This window comes from Acomys minous (genome assembly GCF_964271855.1).
Source record: "Acomys minous genome assembly, chromosome: 9".
NCBI classification, from domain to species: Eukaryota; Metazoa; Chordata; class Mammalia; order Rodentia; family Muridae; genus Acomys; species Acomys minous.
The window spans coordinates 110,475,970-110,497,380 of record NC_140490.1 but is presented as its reverse complement, the minus strand read 5'-3'; the positions used below and the strand labels follow the sequence as shown (position 1 = coordinate 110,497,380).

At 37.3% G+C, this 21,411-nt stretch overlaps 1 protein-coding gene across 8 annotated transcripts in view; it reads left to right on the top strand.

Annotated features, from left to right (window-relative positions):
- NAV3 (neuron navigator 3) overlaps positions 1-21,411 on the top strand; it is a 718,489-nt gene that overhangs the window by 664,334 nt on the left and 32,744 nt on the right. For all 8 annotated transcript variants that reach the window (XM_084796372.1, XM_084796369.1, XM_084796370.1 and 5 more), the window contains 4 exons: positions 3,701-3,784; positions 10,814-10,925; positions 18,889-19,010; positions 20,550-20,722. In XM_084796372.1, coding sequence (XP_084652498.1) covers positions 3,701-3,784; positions 10,814-10,925; positions 18,889-19,010; positions 20,550-20,722 — 491 coding nt within the window. The remainder of the gene's footprint in view (positions 1-3,700; positions 3,785-10,813; positions 10,926-18,888; positions 19,011-20,549; positions 20,723-21,411) is intronic.

The window sequence follows — 21,411 nt, the reverse complement described above, 5'->3', positions numbered from 1 at the left end:
AAAACACTGTGGAGTAATTCTATACAGTACCAATACCAAAGAATAATAATCATATTCTATGTAAGAATAGAACTTACTTTATGTAACTCTATTTTTCAAATGCTTATCCTTAAATACATTATATATTTACATATATATTAACCATTATTTCATTCTATGTCAGTATATGCATTGTAGCCATTATAGATAAGAGCATTTCATCTTGCTGTTAGAAAAAAAAAATCACAGCAATTTTCTTTGTGTGTATCACACTGTATAGTGTAATTCCATGACCATTATGGCAAATAGCTCTTCCTAACTAGTAGCTAGGCTTCTCTGTTGTGTTACCTGGTCAGCCTTCCTCTCACATTACACAGTACTAATCTTACAGTAATACGTTCTACTCTATTTTGGAAAGCCTGCAAATGCAAATGCAAAAAAAAAAAAGTTACAATCTAGTAAGCTCTTACGTCACCCTGAAAGTCATATATTTTTAAAAACTTTTAAAAGTCACAAAGATTCACTACATAGTATCGAAAATCATCATTGACAGAAAAATTATCCTTCATTTACCCCTTTATTCTCCTGTAATTCTTTGCAGTTAGTGGGAAATTTAACATTTTTTACTTCCAAAGTAACAAAGAAGACATAAACATATAATGATAGTTTTCTAATATACTTTGAACATGTTTTCCATTGAAAATAACTTGACTCAAAGTTATATTTAGCAACCAAGTATTAGGTCTTTTATTAGAAATTAGTAAACAGCAAATTTACAAACATTAAATATATATATTTGCCTTAGCTAGAATTTTTGTTGCTTCAATGAAATACCAAAAAGTAAGTTGGGGAGCAAAGGGTTTATTTGGTTGACACTTCCATATTGCTGTTCATTACTGAAGGAAGTCAGGAGAAGAACTCAAAGAAGGCAGGAACCTGGAGGCAGGAGCTGATCCAGAGGCCATAGAGAGGTGCTGCTTACTGGCTTGCTCCCCATGGCTTGCTCAGCCTGCTTTCTTATAGGATCCAGGACCAGCAGCCCAGGGATTGCACCACCCACAATGGACTGGACCCCTTTCATCAACCACTAATTAAGAAAAATGCCCTACAGACCCACTTGCAGCCAGAGCTTATGGAAGCCTTTTCTTAATTGAGTTTCCCTCCTTTCAGTGACTCTAGCTTGTGTCAAGTTGACATAGACTAGCCAGCACAATATTGTAATGTTAAATATTTTATACCTTTTGGGTGCTATAAGGTATGAACCATATATTTTATGCATACAATCCATTCTTTATAATCTTAATATTTTAAATTCCTCTTAAATTGACTAAGTATATAAAGATTATAAAGTCATTTTTTTCAAATGTGTACAGTAAAGGCCCCACATCCCAATAATTAAACATTTACTTTCTATGCCTTTTGAAAATAAATTATCAGAGTGTTTAGGATTATTTCCAGTATCAAATAAGAAATATTTTCTTTTATGGTGTTCCCTATTCGGAGAGTGGGGGGGTGGGGTAGGAAGCTTAGTGTTAAGGTTTGGCTCCTTGTTTTATGGGTATAGTGGTATTGTTTAAAAGACAAAATTGTAATCAATACATCATAGGCAATATATTATAAATGCAGAGAGAAACATACTTTACTTCAAATGTATTATTAAAAAGAAGTTATCAGGTGTGCTGACACACATCTTTAATCTCAGAACTTGGGAGGCAGAGGCAGGTGGATCACTGTGAGTTCGAGGCCAGCCTGGTCTACAAAGTGAGTCTAGGCTAGCCAAGGCTACACAGAGAAACCCTGTCTCGAAGAAACAAAGAAGGAGGAGGAGGAGGAGGAGGAGAGGGAAGAAGAAGGAGAAGAAGAAGAAGAAGAAAAAGAAGAAGAAGAAGAAGAAGAAGAAGAAGAAGAAGAAGAAGAAGAAGAAGAAATGAAAAGTATATGCTAAAACCTGGGTACTTGGTAAAATCGGTCAAATTAAAGCATAGTGTTTGAGAATGTGAACTCAGATATAGAAAACATCAAGAAAGACGGCAACATAGGGGTGACCTAATGGTTACCCCAGGAAAGGAAAGGCCCCAGTAACTGAGTAAGAGAATAAGGGGTGCCTACAGAGGGGTAGAGTTTGGCGGTGTTCTCCACAAATTGTTTTTCCCCTACTATCCTCTCAGTGAAGAACGGCTCACGATGAGCTTCAGGAGCTAGGGTGCCTGTGATAGTTCTGGAAGAAGCCATCAGAGCCCTGATCCTTATGGGGATTGGTTGCCAGCCATTTCACAGGAGGTGCCTTTCAGCTCTGCTACAGCAACAACAAAAAAGATGTATTAGGGTCCCCACATGCCATTCCTCAGGAAAAAAAAAATCAAGCTTTTGCCAACATTCTACCCAGATCTAGCTTGTTATACATTGAGCTTAGACAAATAGTCAATCTTTTTAAAAGATTTTTTCTTGCCTCTGCTTGTTTTATTATTATTAATTTTTAAAATTTTTTCACATATACATTTATATTATTACACATTATATAATGAACTACCTACAGCAAGAAAAACCATGAAGCAATCAGGAATTATGTAAATGTTACATTCATAGTGTTTTGGCTATTTGTATTTGGCAGCCTTGAAGAAAACCTTTTACTCCTTCTCAGGTCCATGATGGGGTTGAGGACCAGATAGTTTAGTTTTACAATGAAAATGTTTTGATGTCTAGACAGACATTTTAAGTTGATACGGATGAGATATGACAGATATTGACTTACATTCAGAATTTTAAACTCGCCAAGATAGGAAAAATACTCAATCTTTAGATCCCTTTAGGACCACAATGCATTATATCAGTTTGAAATAGTATGTCTGAAGTTGTTCCTACAGTCACTGGAATGGCTGGGCTACCTCTTCATCCTTAATATTTGCACTGTTCGGTTTTGAATGAGGGCGCATCTGTAGGATGTTTACAGCTGTCCCATCAAGCATTCCTAATCGTAAGTGTGATGGTAATATACTGCAATATGTGTGTCTCTAAAATTTAAAGTGAAAACCCAAAGCCATCAAGGTCTCGTGTTCAATTTAACCACATGATTATTTCTGCCTGGCCTAGCTCTTCTTCTTTTAGGAAATTGGAAGTAGGTGAGAAAGGCCCTTTTATTATAGAGATTTGAAGGTGAAGACGACTCTTTCCTATTCAGTTCTTTGTAAGCAGAAAAAGAGAAAAGATAATGTTCTAGCTGTCAGCAGATGTCTGACACTTGAAGGAGAGTCTACACAATAGAAGAGCTAAAAATATCTTCAAAGGTCATCGCGGAAGTCGAAAAATGAGCAACATTTGTCCATTGACTATTTCAGTGACCTCCTTTTGGGCACTCTTTCTAAAAATTTGGCAGCTGGGAAATTTGTACAGTATTTGGGGTGTCAGATCTCTATGTGATGTGCAAGTCAGAAGGTGTTGTTATTTGCAAAATACCATTCCCTTTTGGAGGGTGAGTTCACATTAAATGTCAAAAAAAAAAAAAAAAAAAAACTGAAATGCTGCATTTAGGAAACCAAAGTTTAGAAGTGGGAAATGAAGATATTTGCTGAGAGACCATCCCCAGTGAGAACTAACTGTGGTAATCACAGAACTTAGAACATTGGAACACCTAAAATTAAGCATTTTGTAAGACAAAGGGGCTTTATATTATCCACATGAGATGCTGACATTTTAACTATCTATTTTTCTTTTTTGTTCACAGGCTCACCTTGTGGCAGCTTTTGAAAAGAGCTTAGGGAATATGACTGGCCGGTTGCAAAGTCTAACGATGACAGCAGAACAAAAGGTATGGCCAGGCATTGTCACCGAGGCTTGAAAGGAGATAGTAACACTTCAGAGCTAGGTCTTCCTAACCTTAAAAACAATACTAAAGAGCATCCTTTCCATGCTAAACTGGAAAGATGAGTAGACGGTATCCTTTCTTTTCCAGTTTTCATCTAAAGACATGACCAGGTTGTCCATATTGGAGCACAGAGACACAAATGCACACCAAGTTCTGTCATAGGTCTGTCTATTTATTTCCAACAGCAACTATGAGAGAATGCCAAGTGCTAAGAGGAAGCTTTATGTAGGAGAGTTCAAATATTCTCAAAGTGTTAACAAGAAATGTACTTTGGGAGAATTTTTTTTTTTAACAAATGTATGGTTTGTTACTCCATAAGCCTAGGAGTAATCCATGGATGGAAGTTGACACAAGAAAAGGGTATCTAGAAATGACATTAGGAATCTAAAGAGCCATCAGAATAAACCAGTTATGATAAGGGCAATTCTGTACATATTTTACATTTAAAAAATTAGTTGGAATCTAAGATGTTGCTTTTATTTGAAGTAACTTTGCTTCAATTACATCAAAAAATTAAAATGCATGTAAAGGAGTTTATAGTATGAAATAAAGATTACTAAAAAAGAAGGGGACAGAACTGAGTTCTCAAAATCAAGGAGGAGGTTGGCCACTGTCTTATGAAGGACAATTTCCTTCTTTGCTTTAAGTTCAGTGTCCTTGACCTCTGTGTATTGTTGACAGAGACTGGTATTGGCTCCAAAGATAACAGAAATGCTTTAGAAAGGCTACGTATGTACAGAGTGCCAGGAGATAGCCCTGTGCTCATCTGACTGCAAACAGATCTACGTTCTAAGTAGATTTGCATGTTGACAGCCTGTGCCTATAGCTACCTAAAGTGATAAAAAAAAATTTGTGTTTACTTTCTATAAAGTATTGCATTACCAAGTTTTATAAGTGTATAAAACTTGTTTTTAGAAAATACATTAACTGTCCAGTTAAAAAGGAGATAATCTGGGGCTGAAGAGAGGGCTCAGTGGTTAAGAGCACCACCTGCTCTTCCGAAGGTCCTGAGTTCAATTCCCAGAAACCATATGGTGGCTCACAACCATCTATAATGTAAACTGATGCCCTCTTCTGGTCTGCAGGTGTACATGCAGACAACACTGTATACATAATAATAAATAATTTTTTTTAAGGAGATAATCTAAAATCCTTCTATAAGTGCTTAATACAACCAGAAAATGGTCTCTAGTGTATTCTAGATCCTGGATTTCTACCCATGACAAAATACAGTCCAAATTCTTCAAAGGTTTCTAGAAAGATGTCTAGAAATGCCTTTGAATCCCTAAACTTTCTCTTCTCGCCCCTTCCAATCCCTTCCTCCCTTCCCTGCTCCTTTCTTCTGTCCACTTATTCTCTCCTTTTCTTCCTTCCCTCCTTTCTCGTTTCCTTCTTTATTGGGGATTGTCACTTCACTGTGTAGCATAAGAAACCAGCAAACAGGATTATAAGGCCCTTGAAGTAGCCAAGCAGGAAAGAATGTCTAACAACACTGAGATCAGAAACCTTGAACCTGAATTCAGGCTGTGTTTCTTAAGAATTATGTGACCTTGAGACAGCTTAACCTCAAATTCACTGGTTTAGCTGTTGGAAGGTTCCACTATTCCGTCTTAACCATTTATACCTCTGCAAGTCACAATAATAAACAATCAGCACCTTGTAGGATCACCATGAAAAATAAACAAAATGTTATAATTGTATCACATGTATTGGGACAATCCTGAAATGTTACATTCCTGCACATATCTATTTTTTTCCTTATTAAAAATTCTAAAGAGGTTTTGGAAGATTGTTTGGTAAATCTTTTGCCAGACAAATGTGTGAGACCTAGATTAAAGATCCCCTAGAAACCAATGTAACAGCCAACTGGGTATGAGGGCCTACTTGTAACTGCACTGTAGGGGTGGTGGGTTGGCAGAAACAGGCAATTCCAAGAATAAGTTGGCTAGACTAGATCCAGGTTCATCAAGAGACCCTAAATAATAAAGTAAAGAGGAGTCCAGAAAGATAACCAACCTCAACCTCAAATTCCACATATGCATATGCACATGTGTACATAAACTACACCCTCAGGTATGTGCACACATGCACAGACATGCACACCATGCACAAATAAATATGCAAAAGTGAGCAAAGGAAGAACATAAAATAATTCATTCCTAGATTATGTTGGTTGGGTATATTTCTGGAAATGATAGTATTTATTGTGATATCTTTAGAAAAGCAAAATCAATCGTGACTATTGACAATCCCTTCATATTTCCTCCAACTCTTATATTTGGGCAAGTAAAATTTCCCATAGAATTATGTAAGATTTACAAGTATGTTAACTTATTATATATGGGGATAATTTATAAATATTCTAAATATAATTTCTTATCATAAGAACTTTTTTCATTTTGTACAGAGTATCCTTAAAATAACATTACCAAAACTATTTAAATTGTCCAAAAGTATCATGTGTGCAATTGCCTTTAATGATTTTATATAAAAATGAAGTAATTCTCTTCAGTTCAGAACTATACAGAGACATAAATGTTGGTAACTATTTATGCACTTCAAATTTATAAATTGACATTTCCCTTGAAGAGATCTATAAAATGATTTGCATTATAGAATAATTCAGTAACAGAAACTGATTTAAATCAACAAATGAGTGTATAAAACAAGGTACCTGAACCACAAAGCCCTGAGTTAAACCAGCTTTCAAGGCAGCTGAGGGACAAAGGGAGATTTCTTGGTGGGTTTTGTTCCATTGCCTGACCAGAAGAGTGTAATTTAGATTGAACAGACTAGAGTTTTGGCCTGGGATTTAAGGATAAATGTATCACAGGGATTCTTAAATTGGGGTCATGGAATAACAAAAGACAAAACGCATTGTTCACTTAGACATTTTTCTAAAAGCTGAGGGCATAACATTTAATCATATTTCAGGAAAGGCATTTCTTCAGGGAGCTAAGATAAAAAGGGTATATTGCTCTCTGGTGATCCAACAATCCTGAGAAAAAGCCTCAAGAAAGAGCTGTGTTTTTAATCGCCTATAGTTCCAAGGTTCATTTGCCCATTTAGTGTTTCAGCAAATTTATATTGAGCCGTAAGAAGAAAAAATATGGATTAAAAATAAGTAGACGGGTGGTTTGCGTAACCCAATCTGTATCTATACATATAGATATCTGATAGAAAGAACATGCATATTTCTAATAACTTAGAATAAGTTAGATTGTGGGTAATATTTTTCTGAATGTTTCATTCTTTATATATAAAATAAATAAACATCAAATGTTCATGTAAGCATAAGGTCCACATTGATTTTAAAAGCCATGCATATATTCTACCTGGGATTTTTATTCTGATATGTAACATGATGATGATAAGAAATATAAGTGAAACATCACAGACAGCATAGTTTTAAACTCCACTGAACAAACTCAAGCTGAGAGTGACATCAGTGAAAAACAAAAATGGGCGTTTCCACATGAAGCATCGAAGACCAAGATGGCTACATGTTCTTGGTTACATGCTTAAGAGATAGAGAAACTCAACAATTATTCAAGTCATGTTCTAGCTTTGCAGGGTGCTTTTAGAAATCCCTTGGCACTAAAAGTACATAGAATTCTTATTTCAAGTTATTCACCAAAATAGCTCCCTTGAATAGTATCCTAATAATTTTTTCTTCCTTCCAGACGCCAAATGACTTTCTTTTGCTTGCCAGATCTTTGTGCCAGAATGATGTTTTTATATACTTACAACCCAGGAAGCAGAAAAAGTATGCATGAATAACTCAGAAGGCAAAACACTGTAGCTTCATTAGAGATGTAGCCCCTCCAAAGCCATGAACCCTTTTCAGAGGGTTCAAACAGGCCATCTTAGCTGCTTGGGTTAGGGAGGAGGAAGATTCATTCTGGGGAAATACTATGGAGTATTTCATTAAGACAAAGCAGAGTGGGCCTAAGTAGCCAAGGAATGATGGGAAGTGTCACCCAAGGCATTGATGGGAGGTGTCACCCAAGGCATTGATGGGAGGTGTCACCCAAGGCATTGATGGGAGGTGTCACCCAAGGCATTGATGGGAGGTGTCACCCAAGGCATTGATGGGAGGTGTCACCCAAGGCATTGATGGGAGGTGTCATTGAGGAATCCTGTTCTAATTTGTTAGTGTAATGCACACTAATATTTGGGAGTTTAAAATTCAACCAATGCTCAAATTAGTTGCCTATAGACATTGAGCTCAGGCAATTGGAACATGAGGTGTGCTAGACTCGTTAGAAGGTTATTGAAGTATAAAGAGCCGTCTTCTGGGAATGGTAGGTTTCATGTATGCTAATGATAAAGCCTTTCTTACCTCCGTGAAGGGCAAAATGTTGGGATGTAACACAGAACACTAAAAAATATAGTCTGCTTAGTCATTACATATTTTGTGCTGACATTTTCCATTTATAAAAACATACCTCTGGAATCAGAAAATTACCTATTAATGTCTCACAGCATAAGATGAGTATGAATCTTTAACTTTGAAAATATAAAGATTTGGTGAATCTCTTTCATCTGAATTTAGATGTAGTAAACACTGCCAGTTCTTTCAGTAAGGAAAAAAAAAACCAGCAAGATTTCAAGGCAAATGCATAGAGGGCTAGGGAGAGAGAAACACATTCAAGGAAACCACAGCTAACCAGTGTGAGGTTAACTGAGCGGCACTGACAGGAATTAAAGACAAATTTAGTGTAAAACTGAAGAGCCTTGCCAAGAAGGTTCACTTGGTTCACAAGCTTTGTTGTTAAGCTTGTAGGAGTTTTAATAGAACTTAATTGAGATATTTTGAAAGAAGTCAAATGCAACTGGGAAATTATGTTGAAAATAAAAAATGAAAAAAGGACAGTATCAAGGAATTACTTGATTACTTTGTTTTGAAGCATTTCTGGTATAATCCTTATAACTTGTTTAGCCTGAAAGACATATGGCAAATTATCAGAAGAGATATGAATCTCATCAAGATTGTTTTATACACTGAATCTAGAAAGCACAGAGAAGTAAATGAAGCCTTACAGAATGTCTTCTGGGCAGTTATTTATGCTTAGAAAGGTCCCCTGAAGTGAATTCAGCCTAACTAGATTTTATTAAGAGATAGGTGTTTCCACAAATTATATAGTAAAGATATTTTTTACCTAGCTATTCTTCACTTAGTTTTACTAAGCCACAACAAATAATAATTAATCTAGTAATATCTGAGATTTTCAAAGTGAACCTTAATTTTACAGAATGATCATTTTTCTTAGGTATACTAAACATGAGACATTCTTTGGCTATTCTACTCTTAATCACTTTGAAAAGTTTATAGGAAAAATGGACATGGTGGTGAACAGCTTTAATAATGGCACCCTGGGGGCAGAGGCAGAGGGAATCTCTGTGAGGTCAAGGCCAGCCTGATCTATAGAAATAGTTCCAGGACAGCCAGAGTTACATAGAGAAATCCTATCTCAAAAAAAAAAAAAAGTTTTTATGACTTCTCTGGAAGAGATTATAGCTGTGACACTTAAATAACTCAGCTAACTCAAAATTAAGCTCAATTATTAGACATTTGCATAAGATCGTATTTCCATTTCTTCCTGTAAAGCCAGAGCCAAATATTTTAGCAGATTCTTAAATCTGCAGCACAAGCATCATTGATTCTAAACCCAAGGATGAAAGTCTGACTTTAATTAAAATTTAACACTCACCTAAGCACTGGCTATAAAATTAATTTTTAAATTATGTGAATCCATTTCCAGTAAATACTTTATCTCTCAGGGGTTTCAAGTGGAAACATTAAATTTCACTGAAATTGCCTCTGCTAATTGGGCAAGGGACACAGTGTGGAAGTTGGGGAGACTAAGTGATTATGATGAACTGGGTTGCAAATCGCCTACAGTGTGACGTTTCCCTTATGAGAAACGAATGCTTAAAGTGGGTTATTTCAACATCTATATATAAGGTTAGTAATTTCCTTCTAGTTTTCATTATGACATTTTTTATTTATAAATTGTTAAAATACCACAAGAGTTTATTTTTAGAACCCAACAGTGTCTATCAGGAATATGTGAGACAGTCAAGAAAACAAACAGATAAAACTCAGCATGATGCCCTAGACTGTCATCCCAGAGCTTGGGAGGCTGAGGCATTGTACTGTTGCCTGTGCAACAGACTGAAACCCCTTCTCAGAAAATAGGAAGGAGAAGGAGAAACAAACATGAGGCACCAAATATGTCTCTACTCAAATTTCCTCTGTCATTTCCAGCCTTTGCAGTGTCTACTACCTAAGATTAGAATCATTGCTGGGCAATCTAATGTTTGATGCAACACATTTTTTTTTTTTTTGCAATGAAATTGCTAGGCTTTATTCTAGCAGACATCGAGAAAAGACACTGGCATTCTTTATAATTTAATGCCCATTGCATTACATGTGTTTCTAGTCAATGATGCATGAAAAAAAATCATAATTCTAAGGTGACTTTAATGTACCATCCAAACATATTCAGGTGACATTTCAAAGAAGTGAGTTTGGGAGGCTTTAGACTTGAATTCAGAGAATCCATCCCCAAGGTTCAAAGCATTTCAGACAGAAATCTAAAATCAGGGTTTCCATTGGACAGTAAATCCAACATAATGTAATATTGAAATACTGATATGTAATATCTAATATTAGCATTGGTAATGTTCAAATGAGTGACGGTTTATCTTGAATTGCTTTGAAGGGATCAGCTATGTGCCTCCGTTTGAAAGGATTATGGACTATTGAGATTACTTTTAGAGGATAGGAGCCTTAAAATTCCTTCCTAAGCTGACAAACATTTAGATCCAGTCGGACAAGTTCAGCCAAGTATATGACCCCTTCAGAACTTAGGGCTACGGAATATCAAAGCGTTTGACAGTAAACTGTGAGCAAAGGCGATATAGTCTTTCTTGACATTAAACTTTGCAACTCTTCTCATTCCACAGGAATCTGAACTTATAGAACTACGGGAAACCATTGAAATGTTGAAGGCCCAGAACTCTGCTGCGCAGGCAGCTATTCAGGGTGCACTGAATGGCCCGGACCACCCTCCCAAAGGTATACTTAACACCATGTTGGGTGCCATCTCATACAGTACGCAGTAGTTTTATGCCTTAGCAACAGTAAAAATTCGCATAATCAGTGTACTACCTTTTATAGTAAGTTGAGTTAATTTGTTCAGAATTCTCTCTTTTTTTCCTATTTATTTATTAATGTCATCTCTTTGCAACCTGTTCCCTGCCCCCTCCCTCTTCTCCTCCCACCCTCGCACCACCCTCCCTCCTGCCCCCTCTCCTTTTTCTCATAGAAGGGGAGGACCCCAAGGGGTACCAACCCACCCAGCCACCTCAAGTCACAGCGGGACTAAGCACATCTCTCCCACTGGGCCCAGACAAGGCAGCCCAGCTAGGAGGAAGGGATCCATTGGCAGGCAACAAAGTCAGACATAGCCCCTACTCCTATTGTTAGGGGACCCACATGCTGACCAAGCTACCCATCTGCTACATATGTGTAGGAGGTCTAAGTCCAGTCCATGAGCGCTCCTTGGTTGGTGGTTCAGCCTCTCTGAGCCCCTATGGGCTCAGGTTAGAGGATCCTATAGGAGCTTATACCCTTCCACTCTTCAACACAGCTCCCTGAGCTCCGCCTATGTTTGGCTCCCTGCATCTGTTTCTATTAACTACTGGATGAAGCCACTCAGAAGACAGTCATGCTAGGCTGCTGTCTTAATTCTAAACTTCGTGAGCATTAGCTTTCATTATCAAGTGATTTTAAGATTATGAACCTATATCACAGTCATGCAAACCTTTGTGTTTTTTACTTGATCTAGTAGATCGAATCTAGTAGGTTGAGAGTTGTTAATATGCACATATCTGACTTCAAGCACACCAAGTCTCACAATGAACATGCTACTCAAGATCCAACGTACACTGGGAGCAAAGGCAGTGAGAAGGGACAGGAGTTTTAAAAGAACCAGGAGTCATGTGTCCAGTTTTCATCCTCAGGCCTCTGGGAGTCACTCCCCAACCCCATGCCTTTCAGTCCTGTTTTCTTTCCATAAGTTCCCTATCTGTTTGGGCCCTGACCTTATCAGCAGGGCCTTCAATTATCATTCGTCCTTCAATTTACAGTCCTGACCTAAATCCTGGGAGCCTTATCATCTGTTTTCTCATTTTCAGATAAGTTCTGGAAAATTGTTTTGCACTCTTTCATCACCTTCAGTTACTAATGCCCAGACAACACACTGTATGACGCCCCTTTCTCCACCCATCCACCGAAGCGATTCTGCCCAGAACCAGTAGTGACTTATATGATACTTAATTCATAAAATATTATAGACTAATATCCTCTCCTCACCTTTGCCAGCATATATTGTTGATGATCTTGATGCTAGTTTTTCTGACTAGAGTGGGGTGGGATCTCAAAGCATTTTAATTTTTTTTTGATGCCTACTGATATTGAGCAGTTTATTAAATATTTATTGTCTATTTTTTTTTTTACTTTTTCCTTTGAGAACTGCCTATTACATTCATTACCCTACTTATTCATTAGGTGGCTTATATTTTGGTATTTAACATTTGAATTTTTCTGTTATTCCTTATTTATATGTGTGTCTTGCCTGTATGTATGTCTGTGTGACGCATGTGTACATAGCAGCCACAGAAGCCAAAAGAGAGCTTTGGATCTCATGGGACTGGAGTTACAAATGGTTGTTGGCTGCCGTGTGGGTGCTGGGAATCAAGCCTAGGTCCTCTGAAGGAGCAATCAAGGATCTTAACCACCCAGTCATCGCTCAGGCCTCACAATTATCTTTTGAAGTCCTGGAACCATTCTCCATCTTAGGTTCCTGGTAGAAGTATAGCATGGGTTAAATGCCCTCCCATTCAGTAGGCTGCCTCTTTACTTTGCCCGGTGGTTTTCTTTCTTGTGCAGAGGCGGTTAAATAGCATGTGGTCCCATTTGCCCATTGCTAGGGTCCTTTCCTGAGTTATTCTGATGTTTCTAGTCCTTCTAATTCCCTTCAACTGTTGTTGTTGTTGTTGTCAAATATCCATTCATCCTTTTGTATTCATTTTTAATTATTACTATCCTAAATTCTCCTCCATTATGATTCTGAACCTTATGGTTGTATATGTTCTGTCCAAAATTCTATGAATGCATCGACTGTCCTACCTATAATTACTGCTTTTACCAAGAGCTGTCTAATATGCCTTGAAGCCAAGCTCGCTTTTTGATGGCAGAGAGAAACCCATTAAGGTATCTTTGGATTTCTTTTTGTCACTTGAAGTTCAACATTTCCAACTTGTCATCTTTCCACTTCATTTACTCTATTTCAGCATTCTTTGTCTCTGAAACAGTATTACCACCTCTTTTCTTTTACAGCCAGATATGACACATGTCAGTCATAAGCGTGACTCTCCTGATACAATATATCTGCAGGTGTTATTGACTAAATGCCTTTATAGCTCTTGAATAGTCACTTTTCTCTGCCTTCATCACCACCCACTGTCTCTCTCCTGAACTCTGACTGCAGACTCCTACACAGGTTTTACATTTCTTAATGTCTTCCTTCTTTAGGGACAGGGATGTATCTCAGTCAAAGGGTGCCTGTCCATCATGAACAGGGCTCTAATTCTAATCCCCAGGACCACATGGATGAAAACCCTTTCACAATCCACACCAGTGGTTCTCAACCTTCCTAATGCTGTGACCCTTTAATACAGTTCCTCATTTGTGGTGAACCCCCCCCAACCATAAAATTATTTTCATTGCTTCTTCACAACTATAATTCTGCTACTGTTACGAACTGTAATGTAAGATATCTGTGTTTTCTGATGGTCTTTGGGCATTGTAACCTACAGGTTATAAACCGCTGGTCTACACCATCTTTCATATCAAAACCAGTGTAAGCACGTGTACTACCCAGGGTTCCATTGTCTACCTTGAGAAATGCAAAGTATTGAACGTCACGCAGTTTCTCTTTACCAGCTTGACTCCCTCAACAAACACTCAGAGATTAGTGATTATGTTTTAGATTCTGCTTTGGCTTTGTCTCTTGCTTTTGTGTTGCCTTGTGCATTTTATATTGAAACCTTTCTCTATCCTGACTTTATGATGAGAGCCTTCTTACTTCTGATATCCTCCCCTATTTGTTAAAAATAAAACGTGTGAGTAAACTGTAGGATTTAGCCAAAGCCAGCCTCATAGTCCCCAAAACTGGAAGAGGTCCCTATGCTATAATTCTGAAAATAGTATTCATATTTACATTCATTCCCTTAAATCTATTAAATCTATTTTTCTTAAATTATGCTAGAAAGTCTCTTACATTGTACTGTGACTATGGTGATGCGTTTGTTTGTTTGTTTGTTTGTTTGTTTTTGAGACAGGGTTTCTCTGTGTAGCCTTGGCTGTCCTGGACTCGCTTTGTAGACCAGGTTGGCCTTGAACTCACAGCGATCCTTTTACCTCTGCTTCCCCAGGGGTTGGGATTACAGGTGTATGCTCCCATGCCCAGCTGTGTTGATAATCTTATATGGACAGGAGGCTTACCCAAAGTTCACAGAAAATAATTACAAAATTAAATATTATATATCTAAATTTGAATTTACAGGAAAGATATCAGAACATATACTTACTCTGAAAGACTTGACTCATTTTCTTGAGCTACTTTTGTTAAGAATTCAGCAACTTTTCATGCGTGGGAGTTGATTTATATGCTGCATGGAAAATTACTGCATATTTAAGGCTTATTTCAGAGCTATAATAAAGCAGCTTATGTTCTAAATCTTCATGTCGTAAATAGGTCCAGAAGGGATTTAAAAGGGCTTAATCCTTTCCTTAATACAACACAAGGCACTGAAGCGAAACTTTCTGGAAGGATTTCCTTTTATCTTAGGCAACAGGTAGCTTAATGTATCTGCTGGAATTCAAATACAGGGATTTCTTTGCTTGGAAATGTGGGGTGGATAATAAGTATGTCTACATTCATCCAGAAGTATTAAAAATACAAAAATGCTTTAGATAGCTTTAGAACTATCAAAAATGGAACAGTTGATTACATAGAATGATATGTAGTTCTAAAATATTGAAACAACTTCCAATGCTGTGACTACAAACATGTTTGCATTCTGTTGACAGCATGATAAAGTAGTCAGTTGTGCAAACCGTGCATCTTTCCACTGGGTAATCAGTGAATGAGATTGAAATACTGTCTTTGAAACTTTTTATCTACAGTTTTCTCTACATTTTGACACCTAGTCTTAAGAAAAACATATGCGGTGAGGCAACACTTTTTAAAGAGGCCAACGTGGCAAAAATCCCACCTGTTAACCTGTTATTATTTTTCTCTAAGTTTATATATCATATTTATTACCAGTCTGATAAGTGAGCCTACCACTATATATATTTAAATTCGTATGCTTGGTATTATATTGTGTCTTAAAAATGGAAATGAAATGAATAACTAAATCAAGTAGTTTACAATACATTTAAGTTAAAGGAGTACCAATATATACATATTTGTGTATATAAATATATTTGAAAACTATAACAAAGAATGTTAAAAGCTTGAAAATTAAAAGTATGGAAAATTTTCTTTTCTTTACCAAAATATAGTATCAGTTTTCCCTTAACTATCAATTTTAATTAAGTTATATATGTATATATGTATGTGATTTTACAGACACATGATGTGTGTATATATGTGTGTGTATAAGTGAATATATGTATATATGTAGGTACAAGTGTGTGTATGTGTATATGTAAAATCATGGTTGACAGCAAATATTTTTAGAATAATGGTAGATGACTATGGCTATGTTGAATGAACAATTAGTTTACATTACAATACAAGTAGTTTATAATACAGTACAATACACTTGGCCCCATGTATTCATTATCTCCTCCTCTACAATTGTGTATATAGGTGCTGGCTATAGAAAATAATAGATACAGTTTTCTCCTTTGGCCATTCTGTCTGGTGAGGGACAGGTAGGAAGGACTGTATGTTGCCATTCACACAGTTGAATATGCATATCCAGATAGTTCTAAGATGGTCAATGGGATGGAAAAATAGACCACAAGGTGGCATAGGCAGGAGAGGGTTTCTCATTATATCAGCATTTAAGGGAAGATTTAAAAAACATCTAAAGTGATTTGTGGAAGAACATTCCCAGAAGGCCTTGGAGCACAACTAAGGAGCTAGGCGTCTTTTTGAATTTCATGCAAGAAAAATAAGGAGGCAATGTTAAATGTGTTGAACCTCGATGGAATCATAAGTACTGACCAGATTCCTAAGGGATACAGAGAGTGAGTGCTATTGAGGAGCCAGAATCTTTTTTTGTCCTCATGAAAATTAGAATCCACTAAGAAGTTTAAAGGAAGGCAGATGGTGAAAATTTTCTCCTAAAACAAGCATCCTAGCACCTGCTTATTGCATGGTTTGAAAGTGAGTGAGTTGATAAGTGTCCTTGCAGTAGCTCAGGTAAGCGGTATTGTTCTCTTCAGCAGGGCAGAGGCAGCGGTGGCGCAGAGGACTGGGAATGGAAAATGAGTGAGGGCAAATGTATGCCCTTATAAACGGGGTCTCTATAGGAGAACCGGAACACGAGCTATTCATTCTGTGTATGCTAAGGTCTCTAGAACCCATCAGCACTGACCCTCCCTAAGGTAGCAAAAGCTGGACCCTGTGTGTGTAAGCTCATGACCCACAGTAGCAGAAACTGAAATATGGATATTATCCTGTCGTCACACATTGAAGGACGCCATCCTCCCCTATTGTCAAGTGAGAACAGTACATATGAATGTATTGATCTAGGTTTCAAATCAGGAATGTTTTGGGCATTTAAAAGTAATCAATATTTTTATCATTACTGTTAAAAATTATTGTGAGCTCAGACTCCAAGGATTAAGAAAAAAGAGTGCTACTTTACCTTCCTATAAAATTTGTCAATATGATGATGTTGCTGGAAATACTAAGGTATTGATATGTATGTAGATGACGATGAAGACTATGAAGATATTTGTTTATTTGCATACACAACCCTCTGCACACATTCACTTGTTACAAAGCACAAATCACAGCTCACTGCCATCTGCTCTTTTGACTCTTTATTAAATTGACAAATGGATCAAGCTTTATTTCATGCTGTTATTTCTATGGAAACTTTTTAAGTGCTATATAGTAACTTTTGACATTGTACAAGTTACACTGAAGTGTTGATTTGCTAGACTTATCTATATTGAGGCAAATTAAATATAATACTATTATATACTAAAAGCAATTTTTACTTTATAAATTTTCTTAGTGTCCCACTGGCAATATCAGTCTGTTGCAAATAGGTAAAATTCAATTTAAGTTTTAATTCTAATAGCTCTAACTGCTGTAATTTAATTGTTTAGGATGAGTAGATGCCCTTGAAAAGAATTCAATACCAATTGCCGTTGTCCTCCAAATTTCTTCTCTTGAAACGCATACACTCTAGAACTATAACTCAGCCATGTAATAGATATAAGAATTAATGTAGGACCAATGGTCACGTCACCATTTTTCATTTGTGTGACCATGTGAAGATTAGATTTTGTAGCTAAAGTATATCAGGAGCATATTAAGCATTGCTTTCGGTATTACTATTTTATATTGGGACAGGGACCAGGACTGTGTTTGTAAGAATTTTACTAATTCTATATTATAGAATACTATTATAGAATATTTGTTCTATAATATACAATTGTATTATTCTATACTAAACTCATTATCTGTTTAACTTACAAATAGCCTACTTCATCTAGGCATGGTGGCACACGCCTTTAATTCCAGCACTAGGGAGGCAGAGGCAGGCGGATCGCTATGAGTTTGAGGCCAGCCTGTTCTACAAAGTGAGTCTAGGACAGCCAGGACTACACAGAGAAACCCTGTCTCTGAAAAACAGAAAACAAACAAACAAACAAAAAAGGAAATTGCCTACTTCCTCTCTCTCTCTCTCTCTCTCTCTCTCTTACACACACACACACACACACACACACACACACACACACACACATGTGCGCGCGCGCGCACACACACACACACACACACACACACACACACACAAGAAAGACAGTTTAATTAAATTAAAAGTCTGTCGGTGTTTTTTCCCTCACCCCTTCTCTTACCTTGGTCAAGTTACAAAACATCTTTGCAGTTCATGCTCCTCACCTGTAAGATGATGCATTTGCATGACGTGCAAGGATTGTTTTGGCACTAATCTACTATGAGTCCATGAAATGGAAAGTTAATGCATTTGGCCTTGGTAACTTTATTCATAGCACAAATATTAAGAAGACAGAATTCATTCTTAGCGTTTTGTAATTTTCCATTTGCTCCATGGGACTAATTATTAGAAACAAATTATTTTGGAAATGTCAGATTTAGGTATTGGTAAAAATCTTGAGATGAGGAATTCTGTTTTGGAATAAACTTAAAACTCTTCAAACCACTGTGACCAGGGGAAACATAACTTTTCTTTCTTTTTTTTTTTTTTTGTGAAAATTTGCATTTTACTTTTTTCTTTTTTTTCCTTTATTAATTTATTCTTGTTACATCTCAATGGTTATCCCATCCCTTGTATCCTCCCATTCTTCCCTCCCTCCTCTTTTCCCCTTATTCCCCTCCCCTATGACTGTTCCTGAGGGGAATTACCTCCCCCTGTATATGCTCATAGGGTATCAAGTCTCTTCTTGGTAACCTGCTGTCCTTTCTTTGAGTGCCACCAGGTCTCCCCCTCCAGGGGACATGGTCAAAGGTGAGGCACCAGAGTATGTGAGAAAGTCATATCCCACTCTCCACTCTACTGTGGAGAGTGTTCTGTCCATTGGCTAGATCTGATTAAAACAAATATGGCTATACTTTAATAAATGCATCAGACCAAAACTATACCAGCCTGAGTCATAGAAAGCCTTACTGAACTTTAAGACCATACACCTCATGTCTCCAGACTGAGACCATGAGTGAACGAATGTGACACCCTTTCTCTGTTGCTAGATCTCCGCCTCAGAAGACAGCATTCTTCTGAAAGTGTTTCTAGTATCAATAGCGCCACGAGCCACTCCAGCATTGGCAGTGGTAACGATGCCGACTCCAAGAAAAAGAAAAAGAAAAACTGGGTAAGACATCCTCTCTCTTTGAATTCAGAACTTGTGGTGACTCAAGGACTTAGCTTTTTTTTCCTTTAGGGCCTTAGAAATCTCCAGCAGTTGACAAGGCCCCATTCAGGGACCAACATCTCAACTCCTGTGCTTCTCCTAGGATTAAGGAGACCTGGTGTTGAAGAGCATGCGTGCTGGAGCTGGGGCTGAGAGCGGGGCTTTACTATCATGATGGAGAGGAGGAGGAAGATGGGTGTGGGAGGGGGAAAAGAGAATTGAAGGTGGTAAAGAGAAAGAAGAAATCTTGAAACCTACACCTTCCCCCATGCTCTGAATTCTACAGTGTGTACAGAGAATAAAGCACCAGTTCATAAGAAATCAATTAAATTATTTTCTGTTGACATATATATATATATATATATATATATATATATATATATATATACATACCCATATCCAACAGAGCATAGTAGGAATACAGAAATGGACCATAGTAGGAATACAGACATGAACATTAAAAGAACTGTGTCTTAAATAAACTAGAGGTATTTTTCTCATAATTTATGATAATATTAATCAGCTACTAAAAAACAAACAAGGGTGCTATGCTACAGTAAAGAACAGAATTTCTAGTGATTCCTTGAGACCAGAGTCAGCATTCCCATTAAATATGACTTTCGATTAAACTCAAAACTAGTTGAGACTTTTTGACTGGTGCTTTGTGTAAATAATGCAAACAAATATCTTTTTGTTTTAAAAAAATGTTTATGCAGGTAATATTTTAAAATACTGATCAGCTTTCATTCCCTTGATTTGTAATTGCACACTCTTTCATGTTTCTGCAAGGTGAACTCTAGAGGAAGTGAGGTAATATGAGCCGTGGGCATTTGGCATGCGTCTATACGAAATACCCTGCCTTGGCATGAATACTATTCATTTTGGCAGCAGGCTTTTATACTTTTTAAAAACAGATTACCTTGGATGTCTTTTCTTTGTTGCCTTTTCATTTTAATCTCAAATTTTAAATAAAATGTAAGACCAGTTTCTGAATAGAGCTGTAGGGGACACCAATTCTGGTTCTAAGTAGCCTTGGGGTTGGACATTTGAATAGAAAAAAAAAAAACAACCCCACAATTAATGAAGTGTTAGGTGAATTTGGTTTCATTTTGCTTTTTAAGTTTGTACTGTCAGCAGGATATAACTTGATTGTACTGCTAAAGTGGCCATTTAAAACAAATTGCCTTGAAGAGAGAAGCCTTGGGAACAGAGATCCCTTCAAGGTACTTAGTTTTAAATGAGTGCTCTGACAGCCATGCCCTTGACCTTGCACTATTTAAAAGCCCTCCATGTTTGCGCTGTGCTGTATTAATACAAGAACAAAGGGGAAACACAGAGCACAGTATTAATGTTTTAGGGATACTGTGCCGCCATTGTTAATACTCCGCTTCCATATACTGACCCCAGGCAGTGGCTAGGATGGCACCTGCAAACTAACGCCCCAAAGCCAATGCCTCGGAGTTCAGAAGAACGGAGACATAATTTCTGTCCTTCTTGCAGCTGAGAAGTTCTTTCAAACAAGCCTTTGGAAAGAAAAAGTCCACCAAGCCGCCTTCCTCACATTCGGACATTGAAGAGCTAACAGACTCGTCCCTGCCAGCCTCCCCCAAGCTACCCCACAATGCCAGCGAGTGTGGCTCCACATCCATGAAGCCCTCTCAGTCGGCTTCAGCGTAAGTTCTTCCCTTTGTAGAACTTTGACCTACTTCTGGCAACTGACTTCAGCTCAGGCCCGTGACTATGTCCTAAATGCGCTCGGGTTCACTCTCACAAACACAGCATCTTTCTGTACCAATCATTTCCGCTCTTGCTAGGAATGGTAAATAATGTTTGTTTCTTATATTTCCTTATGTTTCTTTTATCTCATTCTACGCTTTTCTAAAGCATTCTCTTTTACTTGCATTTATCCAAGTGTCTGTGTAACTGTGCGAACGTGCAGGTCGCCCCTTGTCTGGCCACCCAAGAAACGAAACAATGGCCCTGTGATCTACAAGCATAGATCCCGGTAAAAGAGTGTGTTGCATGAGACTGTAAAGACACAGGTTCTAACCTAGCCATGGGCTTTTTTTTTCCTTTTCTAAAATCCTTTGCATGTGTTACAAGCCTTGAGTAGTTCCTCATTTTTTCAACTAAAAGTTAGTTTCTCAAAACCAACCTAAAAATCTAATTGCCTTTGAATGCACTAGATAACATGACATATCTATGGTACCCAAAATGTGATAGTATAAGGAAATCAATCACAGCATGTAAAAAGTTATTGATGTTATAACTACATATGTTTTATAATGTATTTAATGCAAGTTTTTCTTGTATGTGGAGTGACAATGCCTATTATATCACTATGCTTTGACTGCATAATTTC